General features: G+C 21.6%; 1 protein-coding gene across 3 annotated transcripts in view; it reads right to left on the minus strand.

Annotated features, from left to right (window-relative positions):
• LOC129611228 (G protein alpha o subunit) overlaps window positions 1–21,698 on the minus strand; it is an 88,253-nt gene that overhangs the window by 56,729 nt on the left and 9,826 nt on the right. For all 3 annotated transcript variants that reach the window (XM_055524243.1, XM_055524244.1, XM_055524245.1), the window contains exons 3-5: window positions 884–926; window positions 662–803; window positions 12–172 (exon numbers count right to left, since the gene is read on the minus strand). In XM_055524243.1, coding sequence (XP_055380218.1) covers window positions 12–172; window positions 662–803; window positions 884–926 — 346 coding nt within the window. The remainder of the gene's footprint in view (window positions 1–11; window positions 173–661; window positions 804–883; window positions 927–21,698) is intronic.

Consider the following 21,698-nt stretch of genomic DNA (forward strand, 5'->3'; position numbering starts at 1 on the left):
TTTTCACTTACTATTTTGCTGAATCATTTAATTGGTATTCGTTGCTACGTGAGAAACATTCTTGTACACCACTATCTGACCATAATCTTTTCATAGCCGCTAAAAGTTCTTCTGAAAATGGTTCAGTATCGTGCATTCTTTGACATACATCAAAAACCATTTTTGCATCACTCTATATATTATACAAAATTAAATATATTAATAAAATTTTGGTTTCTATATGCACCGGCAAAATTTTTTTCGAATTGAAATATAAAAAATTTGGCTTTTTTCATTTTATCTAATAACCTTGTTATAGATAACAAATTGCAATATTCGTAAACATTTGGTAGAATCATTGTATATATTGTAAGAATTGATTGCAAAAGTTCTTTTTTTTTTTAAAATAAATCATTGAATTAATGTTAGACATTTTATTATTAATATTATACCATAATTAATAATATTCCGAACAAATTTAAATTAAAAGTTTTCTCGACATAATCTCAAACAATTAACATATAAAATATGACAAATTTAAAATAAATCGCTAATGCTATAGTCTCAATAGCTTCAATAATTTATAAATTAATATTTTAATTAGAAATTTTTTTTATACAATTTAAAAACAAAAATTTCCTTTCATTTTTATTTCAATTCAATTATTTCATATAATTTTTACCTCTCTTTCATTATTGCTATACTGAATACTTAGGTTTGGCATTGCCCTAAGGATTGCAACTAGTGATTGAATTGTGTTACTGTACACAACTGGTCGATATTGTTTAAAATCTTCAGATGTAAACCCACTCTCATGAATAATTCTGAAAAAAAAAAAACAAAATTAATTAAATTCAATTAAATTTGATGGTTTTTAGTAAGCAAAGAAAAAAATCAAAATTACTTCATTTGTTTGACTATGGTACTTTTTCCCGATTCACCAGCACCTGTAAAATAAAAATAAAAATTTTATTATAAAAAAATTTATTAATTTTATTTTTAAATAAAATTATAATATTTTAATCCAATAAGATTATTCAATTATCCATTCATTCATTTTGGACCACAAGAATATTAGACAAAATATTGATAAAATTCAAATTCTTTTTTTTAATTTTAGAGTTAAATCAGTTTAAAAAAAAAACTAATGAAATCAATTGAAGGGAAATTGATGGTTTAAAGGAGTTTATACAGGAGTACTGTCTAAAGGGATGCTAAATCAAGATTTGTAATAAAAAAGAAATATAAATTAGAAAAATGAATAATATTCCAAATGACAACCTCATTTAATAGGTACCTTGTTCTCAAATTATTTCTTTGACATGGCAAAAAAAAAAAATATCTACTTTAAATAAAAATTATTGAAAAATTATCGCAGCACGTTTTATAAATCATGTTACCGCAACACTTACCTAAATATATATATAGGATTTAGGTCTGTGTGTATGTTGGTTATATAAAAAAAAAGAATTGCAATTAATAACTTATTATCATGGTTACTCATTTAATTCAGATTTTTTCTTTATTCCAATTTACCTTTTTTATATATACAGTTATATAATATGCCAGTTGAAGATGGTGCATAAAAAAAAACTTATTATAAAATAAAATTAATTTAAATGGGTTTTTTTCAAGATTTTTGTATTTTAAGTTAAAAATAAAAAATAAAAGAAAAAAAGAGAAAAATTTAATTATCCTTTTTACTTGAGTTTACAAAATAAAGTTTAAAAGAAAATTTATATTTTGTGATTAAATTTATACCTTTTTTTTTTAATTATTAAAAAGGAAGTCTTATATTCTGAAAGATTTTATATAAAAAAAAAATATATTTAATTTCAAAATGATTTAACTTCAGATTTTCAAATAATTAATTGGAATTTATTTAATTATAATTTTTTTTTCCATTTATAATCGGTTTTATTCTTTTCACAGACGGAAATAATTCTCAATGAAATAATTTTAATATAATTTTTTTTTGTAATTAATAATTTTTTAAAAATAATTGGATTACAATTAATTAATTAAAATGACAATGCAAAATGTAGTTTAAAATTGTTATACTTTGTTTGGCTATAATTGAAACATTGTGTTGGAAAAAATCTTATTGATAATCGAAAGGATAATATAGTTAGAATTTAAAGCCAAAATTAATAATTCCAATCTAGACTTAATTTTTCTTAAAATTTGTTTATTTTCGCAATAATAACGTAAATTCGAAAATCAATTGATAAGTTTAAAATTAATAATTGTTAAATATAAAATAGCATTAAATGGAGCATTAAATATTATAAAATTGCATAAATATTATAAAAGTTACAGTGAGCGTATTCTAGTGAGTTATACAGTGAGCACTATGCATGCGTGGAAGGGACCAAAACTATGGAATTTTATTTTTTCTAAGAAAGCGAAATTACTATTGCCTCAAATATGAAATACATTTTTTGAAAAATAATATAGCTGCAAAAGTAATCTCACTTTAAAAAAAAATTATTCAATTGGACAGACTGAGCTGTAAAATATTTAAAATCTGTCATATGGCTTAAATCTGATGAATCAAACAAAAATTCCTTATTTCAATCACCCTTTTAATATTGAAATTTAAAATCCCGAAAATTTGAGTTTTAAGAAGTTTAACCAATATCAAAATATTGAGCGCCTATTTATTTGGGGTTTTTTTCGAATTCTGCATTATTGCGATACACAACAGATTTGGATTTGTTTTGCGACAAACCCTTCCGGATTTAACCTATTAAAAAGCGGTATACATAGAAAATTCTCTTTGTAACATTTCTGTCCATGTAAAGTATTCTGTTATATTAAATATATTAATTATAATTATTAGTGTTATATTAAATATTTTATTCATATATATATACTATTATAATATTATAATATAATTAATAAATGTAACTTTTTATTAATTAAATAAATGTAATGCCATAATATATGCTCATGGTTCCGAAATATTTATTTTAATCATTAGACTAAAATCATGTTCTACATCATGTTGATCATTCATTTATTTAATTCTTTAACAGTTTTACATACAACAAATTCTTGATATAGTATAAAAGCATTATAAAAGTGTTATAAGTATTAAAGAAAACTATACATATATATGATTTATTTTTCTCTTTCTAACTTAAATTTGTTGATATAATATACATAGGTAGACTGCAAAAATATTCTAATACTTTATTAATATTTATATTAATGGTAAAGCACATACCATTGTTTAAAAAATGATGTTGATTTTTATGAAATCCTTTTAAATTAAAATTTAAATTTATACTTGAAAACACTTAAAAAAATAAACTTTTTATTAGTTATTTTATTATTTTTCTTTTTAAATTTTTCCTTTCATCATCGTATATATAAAATAATCCGCATTTAAGAAAAGAACCATTAAGAGAAAAATAATTTCCGTGGGAATAAGAAGAGAATCATCATATACAATTGAATATTATAAAATTAAGGACAAAGAGAAGCAATTGACATGATTGTAACATTAAAAAGCTATAAAAAGATAACTTTTGATGGTATAAGTTTTCACTTTTGATAAAAAAAAGAAATTGTATACAAACTAAGGTTATATAAGTATAATTATCTTTAGTAAAATTCTTAAAATAAAATATACAATTATATAAAAATAATCAAAAGTGAAAAGTTTTGTGATTTTCCTAATGGTGAGTATAAGAATTTACAAAAATCAACTCATTCGGAGCTTCGATTTTATATTATCTAATATTTGAAATTTACATTCCATTAATCTTAATTTCAAACTTATTTTAGCTGTTTCCCTCTAATTATTAGCAATTCTTTTAAAATTATAAAGATTTTCTTAGATCATAAACACCAATTTCGTTATTAATATTTTGGAAACTATTTATAGCGACTAGTATACTGATAGTTTAGAAATTATGAGCAAAAAAGAAACTTCCCCAAGAAATTAACCCCAAAATTAATTTAAGTTTAATCGAGTTCGAAAAATCTTTGACGTTTAATATAAGTTTAAGTTTGCTATAGTTTTATTTACATTATATTGTGTCCAGGAGCAGATCTACAATTTATGCAAAGTAAACATTTGCAATGTGAGCTGGAAAACATGAGCGCCATTAATAACTTAAAAAAAAAACTAAAATTTAGAAAATAAAAGTTCTTCCAAATTTTTCCAAGATTTTTTTTTTTCAAGACAGGGGAGAGTCACTTTTTGACATCGCGTAGGGCGCCGAACAAATCAGAACGGGGCCTGCTTATGTCAAAATTTGATCTATTTTCGTTATTAGAGGTGTATAAGTTAATTGAAAACTGTTTTTTCTTATTTTAATCAATTTTTTGCTATTTTTAAAATTTACTAATATAAAAATTATTAATTTATTATTATTGATCTAAAAATATAATGCGAATTTAAATAAAAAAATTTTTACCCAATTATAATTATAATTTTTTAATATGTTAATTATGTTTGTTGTTTTTTTTTATCAAAAAATTATCAAAATTCTATAGTTAAGTTCAATCAAGATAACAATATTATATTGTAGTGTGACAAAAATGCCATTTTGACGTTATCTGATAGAAAACGTATTAACCACGTCAGTAATAATAATAACAATAATAAAGAACAATAAAGATATTTATTAAGTTGATAGCTTTACAAATTTATTCAAAAATATAACTATTATTGTATAATATACTCATAAATACAGTAGTTAAACTATACAATCACATTTTTATAATAAATACATATATATTCATGTAAATAAACTTGAATATCTCTGCTTTCATAATTTTCCAAGTAATAAATTAAAATTGCTATTATTTAAATATATATATATATATATATATATACATAGATTATGAAATTAGTACAGAAGATATGTTGATGAAGTATTTAATTTAAAATCTGAAATTCCTATTTTCTCTAAAATAATAGATATAATTTTCAATATACTTCAAAATATGGGTTTTTTTCAAAATGGTATACGATCGATGTTCGGAAAGCAATATGGAATATTGGGACGGCATATTGTTTTTTGCTTAAATTAATTGTTATTTTAATTAAAATGCATTGTGTAAAGTGCATTGAAAAATACAAATTATATTGTATTTTGTAATACTCGTATAATGTAAATACATATTATAACAATTCATAATTTAATTCATAATTATTGGGAATTTCATTAAATTTTACAATTTGTTTTTGCATTATCTGGTCTGTCTTACACCTTTAAATCTTCCAACAGAAATTTTAACCATTTTTTTCATTTCTTGAGCTTAATTAAAAAAAATATTATACTTAAAATTTTCCATTTCTTAAATCCCTTCAAAATGTTTTACGCTTGATTTACCCAATCAAATAAAAAATTAAAAATTTATATAAATACAAAAATATTGAATTTAAATTTAATATTTTTGTATTTTAAAAATTTCATTAAAAATTTACAATGAATTCAAAAATTTCCTTCAAAATACAATTTAACTTTTGCAATATCAACGCCCAATATAAGTACTCTATGTATTTAATAAATTTTGAAGAAAAATTATTTTTCCCAGAAATACAAATATTTTTTTTTTTGTGTTAATTTATTCTTTATACTTGCCCTTATAATATATGTATATAAACTCTTCAAAAATCATTGATTTATTTCGAACTTATTTTCTTATCAAACAAAATGAAACTCGTGTGGGTGGCACATTTTATTTCAAAATATTATACTGAAAAACGAATAATTATGAGATAAGATAATTAGAGTATGTATAGGTAATTGTGTATTATTATTTAGTTTAAAATGAAAACTGTGATATTTGTATTCGGCATGATCGCCTGTACTCCATATGTCATATATCAGTATATATGGAATCTATCGATATATATGGAATATAATCATTCATAAACTAAAAACCCTCACTTATACAATTAAAATTATGATCGTTAATAATTTAATTTAGTATAGTACCTGTAAATAGATAAAACTTTCTAGATAAAATATTTTTATACTAAAATAATACCATAAATAACATAATCCTTTTCAAAACAAAAAAAAAAATGAATAAAAAATAATTTATAAATAAATAAATATCATTCGATTACGGTATAAACAGAACAACTGAAAAAATGTAATTTTCTAGTGAATGATATGAAAATTTGTGTTGAATATTTTCGTTAATCTTAAACAAAAACAACTTGTCATAAAACATAAAAGAATTGAGTGAATTTGTTACGATTTTTATAGAAAATTTAGTAGTTATGTGGGAATGCCGTACCAGATTTCTTCATTTATAAAATACATATATAGCGCAATTTAAAGCACATTTTATTCAGAATCTTTTACTACTATAACATTCCAGGTTGCGACCTATATATGGTTTCATTGTAATTACAAATTAAAACCAGAATATTTTTTAAACGCTATTGTGCAAGATTTTGTTATTTTTGTGTCAATCGTGCTATACATAAATTAATCCTCATTTATTTTTGTGTGCACAATGAAATACAATACAATACTTATACTAAATAACTAAGGAACTGCATAGGACGCAATGTAGGCGTTAGGTTCAAGGTATAATACCCAATTTTCTTGACCCTCACTAGTTGTCTTCAGATCAGAATATTGCGTCCATATTATACTGTTTAATCTTGAATTTGAAAAAAAGTTTCTTATCAGTTTATCCCTGTTTATATTGTCTTTGGCATAATTATGCAAGTTGCACACATTTTGCAAAATTGTACGACAATTATAATATTTATTTTACAAAAGAAATCTTATAGGAATAAGCTTAAATATATGATATTTACATTATATTAATTTTTATATTCGCATATTCAAATAGAATGAGTGTATAAAAATTAGCTTAATGTAATATTGTTATAAAATATCGAATTCAATAGTATCATTTCACAATTTCTTATCGCAACCCCCGTTACGATTGCAAAAACTAATTTTTATTTTAATTTTTTTTCTTTTCTTTGTTTTCACTCAGCAGAACCCTTAAATATATATATTGATTTTGACATTTCATTGTTTCCTCTTTTTTTCCTCACATATAGCTATTTATTTTTTCTTTTTGTATTATACACTTACATATATATGCACACTATACTTAGCTTATATTATAGCTTTATATTTTATTTTTTCCTAATATATTTTCATGAATATTATGCTTATAAATATTTAAAACACTAAACATGTATGTACTCGTATGTATGTACAATATTGTTCCCTTAAAGTATTATGCCATTGTATATGAGTTTATGCAAAAAAACATACACATTATTATTATTCTTTTTACTAATTTTTATAGGGTAAAAATGAAAGAAATAGTTGAAAGAAAAAAAAAATGCAAAAAAAATGTGTTTTTATTTTCTAACATTGTAGAACTAAAGTGCAAATTATATTCAATTCAAAACAGAGATACTTAAGAACTTTTTAAGTTAAAAATTACACTTCTCTATATCACCTCGATCAAAACCTTCTCTCATATAATAATAATAATATTATTATAATATTATATGTATACTACTTTTCCATAATTATACAAGGTGGTAACAGGTTGGTGGGTGAAGAAATTTATTTTATTTTTTTTCTTCTTTCTTTTGTTTTTTTTTTTTGTTGTTCCTTCCTATCCCTATAAAAAATATATTAAGCAAACATGTATATTCTATATGGAAATATAATCAGAAAAGCATAAAATTACCCTCTATTCAATCTATGTATGTTTATGAAATCCTCTAAATAGTTAAGCAACAGAAACAGCACAAAAAAAAAACGAAAAAAAAAGTAATATTTTCTATTATTTTATGTTTAGTATACTAGTATACTAGTATGGGTTTTGTTTATTGGAAAATATAAAGTAGAAAAAGAAAAACTAAGAGAAAAAAAAAACAAGAAGAAAAAATATGAATTGAAAAGGACTCTGAACTGAACTGTCGTCTTTTCAAAAGTGTGGCAAAACTGACAACTACTAATAAGTATAAAAGAATATGCATAAGAAAAACAAAACAAGAAAAAATGCTTTTATTTTCTATTGAAAATGTCTAAAGGTTAAAACGTTTAGCAAAAACAAAAAAGAAAAAAAATTTTTTAATATGACCTAAATTTTTTCTTATTTAGAATAAAAAGTACATAAAATGTACCTTCATTTTTTTAAATTATACTTTAGTGCATTACAAAAATTTAATACAAAATTTTGCAATAATAATTTAAATTGTATATATCCCATGTCGTTTAAATTTTAAAAGTTGTTATTTTTGCATATGTTATTGATGAAATAAAGAAGAAGAACATGAAAAAAAATTTTTAAAAATTAATTTAAAATATTGACTTTTTAATAGTCCCTAAATATATGCAATTTTATTTTATATAAATAATAAAGGTTTATTATTGGAATAATTTTGTATCTTTTGCAGCTGAGCTGAGCTGAGTAATGGCAGCTGAGGGTATAAATAATACTATAAAGAAACAAATAAATAAAATAAATTTAGTAAAATGAATTGTATATGTTAATGGAAAAAATATTCTCTCGAGTTCAGTATGACAAATTCTTAAAGTTCTGATTTTTTTGAATTTATAAAATTCGAAAAATGAAATTAATAAATTCTAATAACTTCGAATCCCGACCAATTAAATCTGTGATTTATAAGATATTTTGAAATTATATTTTATATGTTTTAAAATATCTTAAATTTTTAGTAATATTAAGTAGTCTAACACTAGCAAATAGTGTTAAAAAAGAGTAAAATTTCATATCTCAATTAAAACTTTTCTATAATGATTTCAAAGAAAATTGTTGAAGACAATGAAAATTTTAATTTATCTAACTTAATTAAATCAAATTAAGTTTGAACGGGAGAAGAAATTTGTTGAATAATATCCGATATATTTTATATTATGTACAAACGATTACTCAACCTACATACGATTACTCAAATAAACTTTTTTACAAGGGAAATTATATATACTTTCTTATAATTTATATATAGTTAATAAATTTTTAAAAAGCAACTGATTGTATTTATCATATTTTAAGTGTTATTTTAAGCCTATTATAAATAAATTGATATGAGAGATCTGTTGATGCCTATTGTATATAAATTTAATTGAAAAAATATGAAAAAAGCAAACACTCAATCCCTTGTACTTTTATTAACATTTTGATTCTACATTTAAAAAAAAAAATTTTTCTCATAGCAATTACGTTTTGAGTTTTGTTATACAAAGTGATTCTTATTTATTGTAAAAGAAATATATAGGTCAATAATATAATACAATTAACTGCATAAGTTGTTAAATATAAAAAGCGTATAATATAATATTAATATCAAGTAATAATATTCAGGCCTTTATAGAATTAATACAATCAAAGTGAGTATTTGGCTGTAAAAAATTGGCTCTGATATATTGAATAAAATGAAATTTCATGAAAAATATGAAAATTCATGATTATATGTTGTAATAATTATGGTGGTTATTTTAAAACTTTTAATGAATGAATATTTCATCAAATATTAAAATAAAATAGCAACTATACCTGCCACAGAAAATCAGCAATCGGTATTATAAGCGAAAGCGTACTAAGAGTGGTAGTCGACTTTTCCTATTTAGTCTTTTCTTTTACACAGAATTTTGCATAAAAAAAATAGATGAACAAACTAAGGTGCAAATAATACCTGTTTTTATGAATTGAGCTTCATTACTCACACTTGCTGGCAATATTCAAGTATAATTTCTCACTTAAGTATTTTCAATCTTATTTTTACATTTAATCTGATTTCTGAAATACTTATTACGTAACCTTTTTTATTTTTATTTCATACAACCATTCATATAATGATTGCTTGAAATTATTTTATAATTTTTAAATGCAATTTTAAATATTACAATTTTTAAGAAAATTTTATTTTATTTAAAGCACATGGCACAAACTTATAAGAAAGACTAAATTTACTCAATGTTTTTATTTTCTATAGATTATAGATTTTTTTTTTGATGTTTTTGAAAATTTCAACAACTTTTAAGGTTGATTAGACCTATTGACTTTTTAGGTAAGTATGCTCGATATAAGCACCTTAATCAAAAACCAAACAAATTCTTGGGTTCATGTATAATGTGTTTCTACAAAAAAATATTTTTTTAAATTGACAAAATTGTGCATTTCAATCAAAAATTCAATTTAAACTTTTTATAAATATTTAACATACATTTTAAGTATTCATACATTCTTATGTATAGATGTATAGAAACTGTTATACAAAAATTAATATTTGTTTTTATTTTCATTCTAACATTTCTTGTATTAAATTCTTGATTTATATTTTTGCATATCTAACAATCAAAACAAAAAAAAAAAAAAACAAAAACAAAATCGTATAAATTATCATATTTCAAAATTTCCTCCTATGTATATGCAAATATCCTTTTATACTGACAAAATCAAATTTATTTTTGTTTTCGTTTAATTTCTTAAAGTTGTGTTTAATTTTATGGTATACATTTTGTAGGAATTTGAAAAATTTTATATTTTTTTTTTGTATGTACGCATATACATATGTGAACATTACATTTGTTGCAATCTTTTGAAATTTCTGCCTAAATGTAGCAAAAATTTTAAAAGAATAGAACTGAATTTTAAATTTAAAGCGATAGATTATAAGATTTGTTTATGTTTGTGTATTTATGGTAAGATTGAAAAAATGTTAACAAATCTCGTTCAGTATGTGTTGTTAATGTGTATAAAAGAGATATTTTAAATTTATAATTGCTAAGAATTTTTTTACACCCACATTATATGATGCGTTTTGTTAAAAAAATAATTGTATTTTTATAATTTTTATATTTATTCATAATTTTGATTTTTATGAAATTAATAATTTTTTATAAAAATATTTTTTTTTTATATATATTCCTTTTAAAATATGTAATTTAATTAAAAATTCCAATTCAACATGTAATGTAATGTAATTCAATATGTAATTTAATTAAAAATTCCAATTCAACATGTATGTATATATATTTGTTGGAATGTAGATGTTGTAATTTTTAAAAATTTCTATAAATAATTCAATCAGATTCTTATTTACTTTTCTTTCTGATTAATTTATATATACAGAAATAATTAAATTTTATTTTTAAACAACAAAATTTCTGTTTAATATAACTAATTTATATTCTACATACATATATATTTTAAAGTACATACATACATTGTATATTTACAATATAGATTAATTATGTTATTGAAAAGGTATCAATTGTTTGAAATTGAAAATTCCTTAGAAAATAAACGAAAACATTATATCATATTAAATTAATATTGTTTTGAAGGAAATTTAAAAATCACCCCCGAAAAATTTAATATAGATTTAATAAAGCACGTAATATGAAAAAAACAGAATTATTCGAAATTTTTTGAACTTTATTATTGTTCATTTTTAGTTCTCTGTCGACATTTTCTAACAATTTCTGTTCTCAAATTTATTTGTTTTTCTGTTTTAAATAATACCAGAGCCGGAAACTTATTTCAAATTATAAAAATAATATTTTAAGAAAAAAAAAAAATAATTTTGTATTTATGCATATAGGAAGAAAATTTGTTTGCTTTTGAAAAACAAAATTCAAAGATTTTTTTTGCTCGGATAGAAAGGAAATATTTTTTTTTTTGTAATTATTTAAAAAAAATTTATATGACTACATTATTTGTGAACAAAATGTTTATTATAAAAAAAGAAAAAACAAAATTAATTTACTAAATTTTGTTCTAAAGTTTTCGTATTTTGAAATGAAAGGAACTATCGGGTAAATAATTTAATGCAGACACATAGAAACAAAAATCACAAATATCCTGACTTTAATCTTTTATGTTTATTAGTATGTACACTTGAAAATACAAGTTTTGAGAAAGGGCATCTCCCAAGTATATATATATAAAAATAAATTTTTATAATGTATAGAGTTAACTCAAGTTCAATCGTAAAAACGGTGTATTTTATAAGCTTCCATAAACATACACACTTTGCTAATTAAATACTTATGTTATTAATTTTCATATGCAAAATAATAAAATACAGTCTTCATTATTAAGAATATATGTATGCAGAGTAAACGCGTGACATTATATACATATTCAAAACATCATTCATATTTATACAGCATTCATTATTTATTCAATAATATGAATTAAATATGAATACGAAATCAATATTTTTTTTGCCCCTTCCCTGCCACTCAAAATACAAAACATATACTTACAGAACAGTTTTTTTCTTTTACAGAGAAATTAATTTTCTTTGTTTACGATATTTCCCTGAGTATATAAACTGCGTTTATTATTCAGTAGAAACCCTACAATAGTATAAAATATAAGATTTTAATTGTTAGTAAAATCTCTTTTAAAAAACCAATCAAAGTTTAATTTTATTTTCCTATACACACATGTAGTTCATTATATATCACACATATATATGTATGCACAATTAAAATTGAAATGAATAAGAAAATATTTGTTGCGTGCATATAAGCAATGTAAAATGATGATGTAAAGAAAACAAAGTAAAAATAAAATTTAATTAAAATGGCTTATGAATTCTAAAAATCTAAATGGGAGAAAAAAAAAATTGACAAAATAAATTACTCAATTATTATTTGAAATTTTCGAACTCATTCAATTTCTATTTCTAAAAAGTCAAAATTCTATAAAAATAGACAATAAATATGGATAATATTGGAATGGAATATTGAAAAACATAATAGAAACCAGCATATTTAATCGACAAATTCTTTCTCACTTTTCAATAACTGTTATACGTACGATTCAATATCAGGATTATTAGTTCATTGTTTCAAAGCATCATTGTAATTTTTTTATATTTTTTTTCATTTTTTTTTTTCAATTTTATTCAAACATGTTATTTACCTCAATTTTTTACTTTATTATATGCTATTATTTTTATGGAAAAATCTATTATTCAGCAGGTGCATTATATGTATATACATAATATAGGCACATGCATTCGATATATAGTATAATTGAATATTTGTATATAGAGGACAATAAAAAATTCAATTTTGCACCATAATACACATATTAAATGTATATGATTTTGTTTTTTTTTTATAAAAAACAAAAAGAATAAGGAAAATGATTTGTTCATATATAAACTGTGCTAAATATAAGCTAGTATACCGGCATACGGGAAACTTATACCACTAGATATTCTTATGACATTTCCATTCGTGATATATACGTTAAGTAAAAAATGACTAATATACATGTTTTTTTGAGTTGTATACATATTCAATGGAGGGAGGAATGTCAAGCAGTGCAAAAAAATATAACAAAAAAAATATATTAGAACTGAAAATTTTCTATTGCCGAATTTTTTTTTTTTGTTGTTTTTATGACAATATGCGTATAATCATATAATCATTATTTTTAGAAGAATAATAAAGATTTCGATTTATTGACAAAAATGAAAGGAAAAATTAAAAAAAAAGAAAATTAAAATGAAAGAACACAAAATGTTAAAGGATGACGTCATATCAATTGAAAATGAAATGGAAACAAAAAATGTTTGACATTTTTGCTAAAAAATTGTAACCGCACGTATTAAAAATATTAATAAATCGATTTTTTCTTTTGAATATTTTTTTTATTTTTTAGAAAATAACTGTATTACATTTCCTTTCCCACATAGTTTCCTATACTCCTTTTTATATTAAACAAAAAAAAAATGAAATTTTGAGTGCACTGAACTTATGGAGTCAAACAGTTAATTTTTGATATAACAAAAGGTGATTTTTATCTTTATATATTTAGATACCTTGTACATTTACATACCACTATAACTATACCTTTATGTATATGTATTCACATATACGTGAACATGATTTTTCATTTTCTTTGTTATTATTATTATTATTGTAGTTATTAGAATGGTAAATATTAATATTAAAATGAAAATATATAGATATGAAATGCCGTAAACCTCAACGTATAAAATTGTATCGTTAATATTATTATATGTTTTGCCTAAAATTAAATAAATCACGCCTCAAAGTATGTATTTTCCCGCTTTCATTTCTTTTTTATTCTTGTATACTTTTTTAGACTTTTAATTCAAATAATAATATTGTACTTAACTGTTATACTTGCTATACTAAAAAAAAAATAATGTATTGGTTTTAATATGCATGTAAAAATAAAAAAGTTTTTTTTTTTATATATTACAAAAGTTCATTTAACTTTATTGAAATGGTCTGCTTTTATTTCAGTCATAATTAATCAAATAAAATATAAAATAATTTAAAGTAATAAATTTTTAAGTTATAAAATAAATGAGGGTATTGCTCCAAAAATATGAGATAATCATAATGATTTTTGCAAATAATATTTATTACTAGATATTTTTATACTAACCGAATTTTATTGAAAAAGATGGGCGATGCTTTCAAAATAATTCTCATAATTTCTATTCAAAATTTGAAATTGAATTTTTAAGACGTTGGAGAATTTAGAAAAAAAAAATTAAACTATTTTGAATGTTTCTAAATACTTAAGTATTGTTATGCTCATGGTAAATGTTATTGTACGATTTTCGGAAATAATTCTATTAATACTAGTCAAGTACTTAAGCGGAATTTGTAATACAAAATTGAAAATAAAGGGAATTAAATTTTTAAGGGTTCTTTTTTTAAATTAAAATTCAAAATTGATTTGAAAGTTCTTCGTTTATTAAATATACGCTTGCATTTACGAATATATTTATTACATAGTTATTTAAATTAGTAAATAATATATTAAATTTTAGTGCAATTGCATTTTACATACAAAAGTGAATTATTTATTTACAAATTGCTATTTATTCAGTTTAGTTGACAAAAGCGATTTACTTAAAAGTTTCGAGCATATTTTTTGGTACACAAAGCAATGTAATAGATCTTGCAATTACTAATTTGACGTTTTTTCATTATTATTGTAAAATGTCAAATGTAAACAAGAAATAAAACAAATACACATGTCACCTGTTATCCACCATGTAATTGCCATTTTTATTTTTTAAAAATTTTTTTAATAAAATTTGAACAATAATATTTTGCACCAATAAATAATTTAAGGATACTGTCTTATGCAGTAAAGAGCTTTAGAGTGAACGTATCCATTGAATTATTCTTACTATATGGAATGTATAAAAATTTTTTAAATTTCAAGATGATCGTTTATAACAATAGGATAGTTATATTTTTAACGAAATTATTTAACAGTATTATTATTATAAAAATGAGGCATAAAATTAATCGAATAAGTAAAATATATTTTGATAAGCAAAGAATGCAAGCCTGTATAAATTACGAGTTGAATAAAAAAAATCAGAACTATTATTGTAAACTTTCATATTACATCATAATTTTAAATATTATCTTCAATTTAGTAAATTGACACCAGCTATACAGACACCACAGATAAATTGTACAAAATTGTTTCAGTCTAGAATTATTCAAATATTGAATCATCATTTACTATTCTTATATGTACATTATATAATAAGTACACATAAATGATTTATAAGAACATTCACCAATTACGAATAGTTTTCTTTTTTTCTTTTCCTTCAATAACAAATGAATAATTTCATTATAATTAAACGGAGTGTCAAAGAGCTCAAGATAGAGTAAAAAACAAAAAAAAAAAATACACACACAAAATAAGATAAAAGAAAAATCAAATAATTTTTAAATGAAATTCATTGATTAAATGAACAAAAAAGTAAAATAGCTCTATTTAATAGTAACAAGCATACATATATGATCATAAGTATATGTGTTTCTTTTTTGCATAAATAGTATTCTTAAATTCAAGATTGAATTGTACAAGGTATAACAGATTTGATATTATTTTATTTAAACTAGAAATAAAAAATGGTCGAGGCCAACTTGTTTAACTATTGCAATAATTACAATTTATAAATATCGAAATTTTTCAACGCTGTATGTGTAGGCCCTTAAGCTACTGATATATTGCGCTTTTCAAAAATTAAATGTTGCAATTATGTTGAATAATTCAGCGTATCTTCTAAATAAATTTCTGCAAAATTAAACAGATATTTTTAGAACTATTTTGAAAATGAAAATTATAGCAAATAAATTATATTTGATAAATGGTTCAAATTCATATACTGAATTCAAAACTACAATTGAAATTTGAAGTAATGTTGAAAAAAAAATGCATTGCTCTGGAAACATCTGAAATTGACTTCGTACTTTTAATCTGAAATTGAATCCATATTAGGGAAAAGCAAAAATGGAAACACGAATTTAAAAACTCTTTTGGTATACTCAACTTTAATTATACAAATTATCTTTGTATCAAATAAACTCTGTAATACTCTATACGACAATACATTTGATTTAAAAATAACAAAAACAAAAATTGAAGAAAATAAATTGCGGCGTCAAAATACCATTTCTTGGCTGCCTGCCTTCTCCCGTGCTTAAACACAATATAATATAAGAAGTACATACATGATACAATTTTTCAATTCATATTCAAAACTATTTCTTTGTACTCCAAATAAAAATAAAAAAATAAAATTATAATTTTAATTCAGAAGCAAAAAAAAAAAATAATCCAATCAAATTTATTGTTGCCTATATACATAAATGCACACATATGCAAACATATACATATATATTGAATACCCATATTGATCTTAAAGAGGGCATCAGATCAACTGACACATTATCATTGTCGGAAAATATTTATATTAAGAGACCCATCAAATTATTCGACTATAATAAAATAATATAAAAGAACAACAAAATAATACAAAAAACGATGAAAGTTCAAATGAATTTTAAAGATAGTTTGGTAATTTTAAGTCGGAAATTGGAAAAAATATTTTAGAATATTAATAGTGATAAAATTTTGTATCAATATAAAATTTTATTTAGAAATTCAAGATTTTCATAAATACATTAAAGAGTAAGGAAATCAAAGAAAGATAATTTTATTATATATAAATAATTTTTTTTTTAGAAAAAGCCGGAGGATTATATGCGCAAATGTAATAGAGTAACAAATGGAAAATGTTTTGAAGAGTGCATTGCACTATATTGTGATATACATATGTAGTTTTGGTTGAATATTTCTAAATGTTGCAAATACACATTGTATGAAAAGGGTTTTTGTCATATTTAAATGTAACATTACACTTTATGTTGTCCGTTCTAGACGTAGTACAGTTTGACTAATGAAAATAAGGTAAACTTAAAGTTCAGAATTTTGAAATATTTGTATAAAACGTTGTAGTAAAAATATTAATAGAACAGCATTCACTTTGTCGAAAATTTTATAATAAATCATTAATGGAAGAATTTTGTTAACTAATTTTCATGATTAAATTTTGTTCTGGTTTGAAGCGACAATATTTAAATTTATTTAAAACTGTATAATTGATGTACATATGAATATCAGTACACGTATAATAAGTTAGTCACGTAATGGTTTCAATTTCCTCACAGTAATTTGCAGGTGTTTCATTAAAAAAACAGGTCATTTAAAAATTTCTAATATTAATTTTAAAATAACAATTATTGTTGCTGATACAAAAATAGAAACCGAACATCTATGCAATATGCAAATAACACATTTGACTTCAAATGTTGATTATACTAAGTTTCTTCCGCATTCTTGACTTGAAATGTTAATTTTAACCAAATTTATTAAATTGTTACTGTATATGAATCAACCAAGAGATTTAAAAAAAATATTTCCCATATCACACCAATGTATATTTTTTTTTCCTTTTGACCACTTGAAATATTTTTAGATACACGTATGTCGAACAAAATTTATAAATATGCTTAGCACTGCATGTAAATATTGTAGAATAAATCAAATGTCTGCTATTATAATTTTTCTATACATGATAAAATTGTATACAATTGCTTTACTAAATTTTAAGTTTAAAATTTAATAGCCATTTAAAAAAGAATATTGTAATAAAATGAAAATTATATAAACATGTATATAATTTTTTATACTATACTTAATGCTATTAGTGAGCTTTTTAAAAATTTCTATCTTGTACAAGTTTTATTTATATTTATTCTAACATCCACACATTAGTTTTGCTCTTTAAACAATAAAATTTTATTAACAAAATTTCGATATACATACATTCTTGTAAAGTTTGGCGAAAAGTTTAGATTTTTAGAAACTTATTCATAATTTTAAAAATTGTTTAAATAATTAAAATTTTTTATTGTAATTCCTTTTCGATTACAAAATAATTAATCAAAATTTTATAAAAATTTATTTAACAAATGGCAATAGTAAAAAAAGGTATTTTCAATCAATAATTTAGGTATTTGGAATAAAGTATGAACTCTAATAAAATAATTCATAAAAATCAATAGAAATTTGTCGGTTGGGGCTCGTTATTCTATTATTAAGTAGAGGAATCAAGGGACATTATAAATTTTTATGCATTTAATCGACGAAAATTTGTGGGGCTCAATATTTCCTTGTTCAATTTATTTAACACAAATTTGAATAGAAGGAGAAGGGAACACGATAAAAGAAAATTGTTGTAAAAATTTTTAAATAGAAATTGAATACTCGTAATTCTTACACTAAAATGAAAAGCTTAATTTAAAAATTTAAAATTATATGCTTATTAAAGTAAAATTGTTTTCTATAATCTTCTTTAAACAAATTTATTTTCTATTAATTTCTGACTAATATTCTTGTATTATTGAATTTCTAAATATACTCAAAGTCAATATGTTTTAATTATTAAAATTGACATAGAAAAAATATTATTGTCTGTTACCATTCGGAATTATGGGAAAGCTTATTTAAATACAAGTTTTTTTTAAAATTAATTTTAAAAATTAAAAACATCGAAAACGTATCGCATGTGATGTATTACAAAATTTGTATAATTTCAAAATTGAATTGTTTAAAAATGAAAATTTTGTACAATTTTTCAAGTAAACATACAGGTATTAACTTTGAAGTTAACAAAAATGATGATTTAAAATTCTTGATTTTTAATAACAAAAATAAATATAATTTTTTTTTTGTTTCAAATATAAATTTTGTGTTGTAATTACATAACATTATTTTTAAATTATTTTAAACATTTCGAAATGAAATTAAATTAAACATTTCCAAATAATATGAAAGTAAAGAAAAATTTTTGTCTTTATTTTTCTTTTGCTTTTTCTTTTTTTTTTGCTCTATAATGTAAACAAAAAAGAAAATTCTATTTAAAAAAAATATAAGTTTGTTTTTTTGTTTCCTTTATAGCAAAATGCAAAAATAATAAGAAAATTTTATACAATGTAAGTAACAAGTACAATAATTGAAAATAAGCTTAAAAATTTTAATTTATGAGAAAAGAATTATAAAAAAAAAAATTTAATACGTACGCAGATTTTATATTGTTTTGAATAGATATGTAAAGGGTAATTAATTAATTATAATTTATAAAAGAACTTTAAAAAATTTTGTTTGTATTAGTTTTGTATATGTATATACATTGAGTTAAATTTTAATATACATACATAAACAAAGAGTGAAAATCTCAATGATTTTCTTAAAATCTTAAGTGATTTGGTCTATATAAGGCAACCGGAATAAGAACACTTTGGAAAAAAAGATACTAAATGATGAGTTAAATGTTTTAGTCTATTTGTTTATAGAATTTAAAATACAAATAGTGTGATGAGTTAAAAAGGTTAATTATAGTTTACAAACACATTCAATGTTAAATTTCACAGGGTTATTTACTTTATATTTGGAATAATATTACTTTTGTCTCTTAACTTAAGATTTTTTTTTTACAATTACAATTACTTTCAACAAGGTATTTTATTTGCTCAACTGTTATTGAAAAATTTACATGAAATCAGCGCAGATTATAAATGAAAATTAACTTAATCGAGTTAAATTTAATTTACAAAAATCGTATTTTAAATTTGGTTTCAGATATTTTTGATATTTTCAGAAAAACTCAATTAAAGAAAATCATTATTAATCGATTTGCGTTAAACCAATGATTTGTGAAGTAGCACTTTTCCCATCAATAAGTGAAAATATTGCTTGTAAAAATAAAATCTATTACGTTATTGAAATTACTGTCATTCGTATAAATATCAAATTTTTCCAAAGATTGCATACATTTAGGATGAAAAAAAAATTGAAACATATTTATGATAAAATAATGCTCGAATTCAAGGGTTTTGCCAAAAGTAACCAAAAAAAAAATTAATTTAAAATTGGTATTAGGCCCATGTTTATTTTTAGAATTTTTAAAATTATAAACAATAATAAGAAAAGTAATTATTTTTAATTTTAGTTTTTCTTAAATATTTAAAGATGTTTAAGAATTTTTGTGAAATGGAATAAGAAATAAAATTAATATGAGTAGTTAATAAAATAAATGTTAAAGTATGTATATAGAGTTGTAAAGTATACTTTAAAAAAATATAATGACACACAGGCACATATACATACGTGTAGTAAGAAAAAACAAATTTATTTTTTAAGGGGTATTTCTTACGCACATGTAAAGAAAACTTTCTTAAAATAAAAAAAAAAAACAAAGAAAAACAAAATAAAACAACCATTCAAAGTAAAAACGAAAAAAGTAGAATAAACTTGAGTATTTGTCACTTTTCCAAGTTCCCGATTCTACTACATACTTATAAATATTACTATGTATGCGTGTGTTTGTGTAAAAAAAAGCTATAGCACTGACAAGCATTGTATTCCTATGAGTATCTACCAGGAAGGTATGTGTACACATATATTCAGTAAGAATATAAGTATGAAAAATTATTCCCATGACTATTTTATTTTTTTCCGAAATAAAATACAAAAATTTCATTTCAGTATACGAAAAAAAATTAAAGTCAAACTAGAAAATCATAATTTTTTTTTTCATAATTGTACCTAAAATTTGAACCTAGAAACATGTGAAATTTTTAGTCCCATAAATATTTTTATTATAATTTCATATAATGTTATACGTTCACCTTCTATAGTAATAACATATAGAAATATTATTTTCGGTACCTATATGAACGTACACATATATACATCCTTATACCTACATCTACTCATCTATATATATACGAATAAAATCAATGTTCTTAGGTTTAGGATACTACAACTACATTTATAAAATTTTTGGAATACCAAAAATACACATTTTATTGTTATATAGTACGGTACTTTTAGTTATTTTTTCTGCCCACCAGAATGTTATTTATTTGTATGTTTAAAAGTATATACGTATGAGTTCTACTATATTTTACGACTATATTTTCATTTTATTTTTTTCAGATTTTGGACTTTTCCTTATAAATTAGAAAATTATATGATAATTTATTTTAATATTTAGGATTAACACAAAGGCCTGCAATTTCCATCAAAAAATACAAAATTCGATCCCTGCCTAATTGAAAAATTTTGTTTTACTTTATCCTTGTATACCTAAGTATATAGAAATAAGATTTGGCATTTGTGTCATTTTTGGCAAGCGCTATTCTTGAAATGTCAAATACGAGTATATAATTTTTTTTAAATTAAATAAATTTGAATATATAGAGAAAAATTATAGCGTCTTAGCATATATATATATATATATATATATGTATATATATATAGAATAAATTTTAACAAGATTAATAATATCTGAATTGTTTTACAATCATTAA

The sequence above is a fragment of the Condylostylus longicornis genome, unplaced genomic scaffold, assembly GCF_029603195.1.
Source record: "Condylostylus longicornis isolate FDR11 unplaced genomic scaffold, ASM2960319v2 ptg000048l, whole genome shotgun sequence".
In the NCBI taxonomy this organism is placed as follows: domain Eukaryota; kingdom Metazoa; phylum Arthropoda; class Insecta; order Diptera; family Dolichopodidae; genus Condylostylus; species Condylostylus longicornis.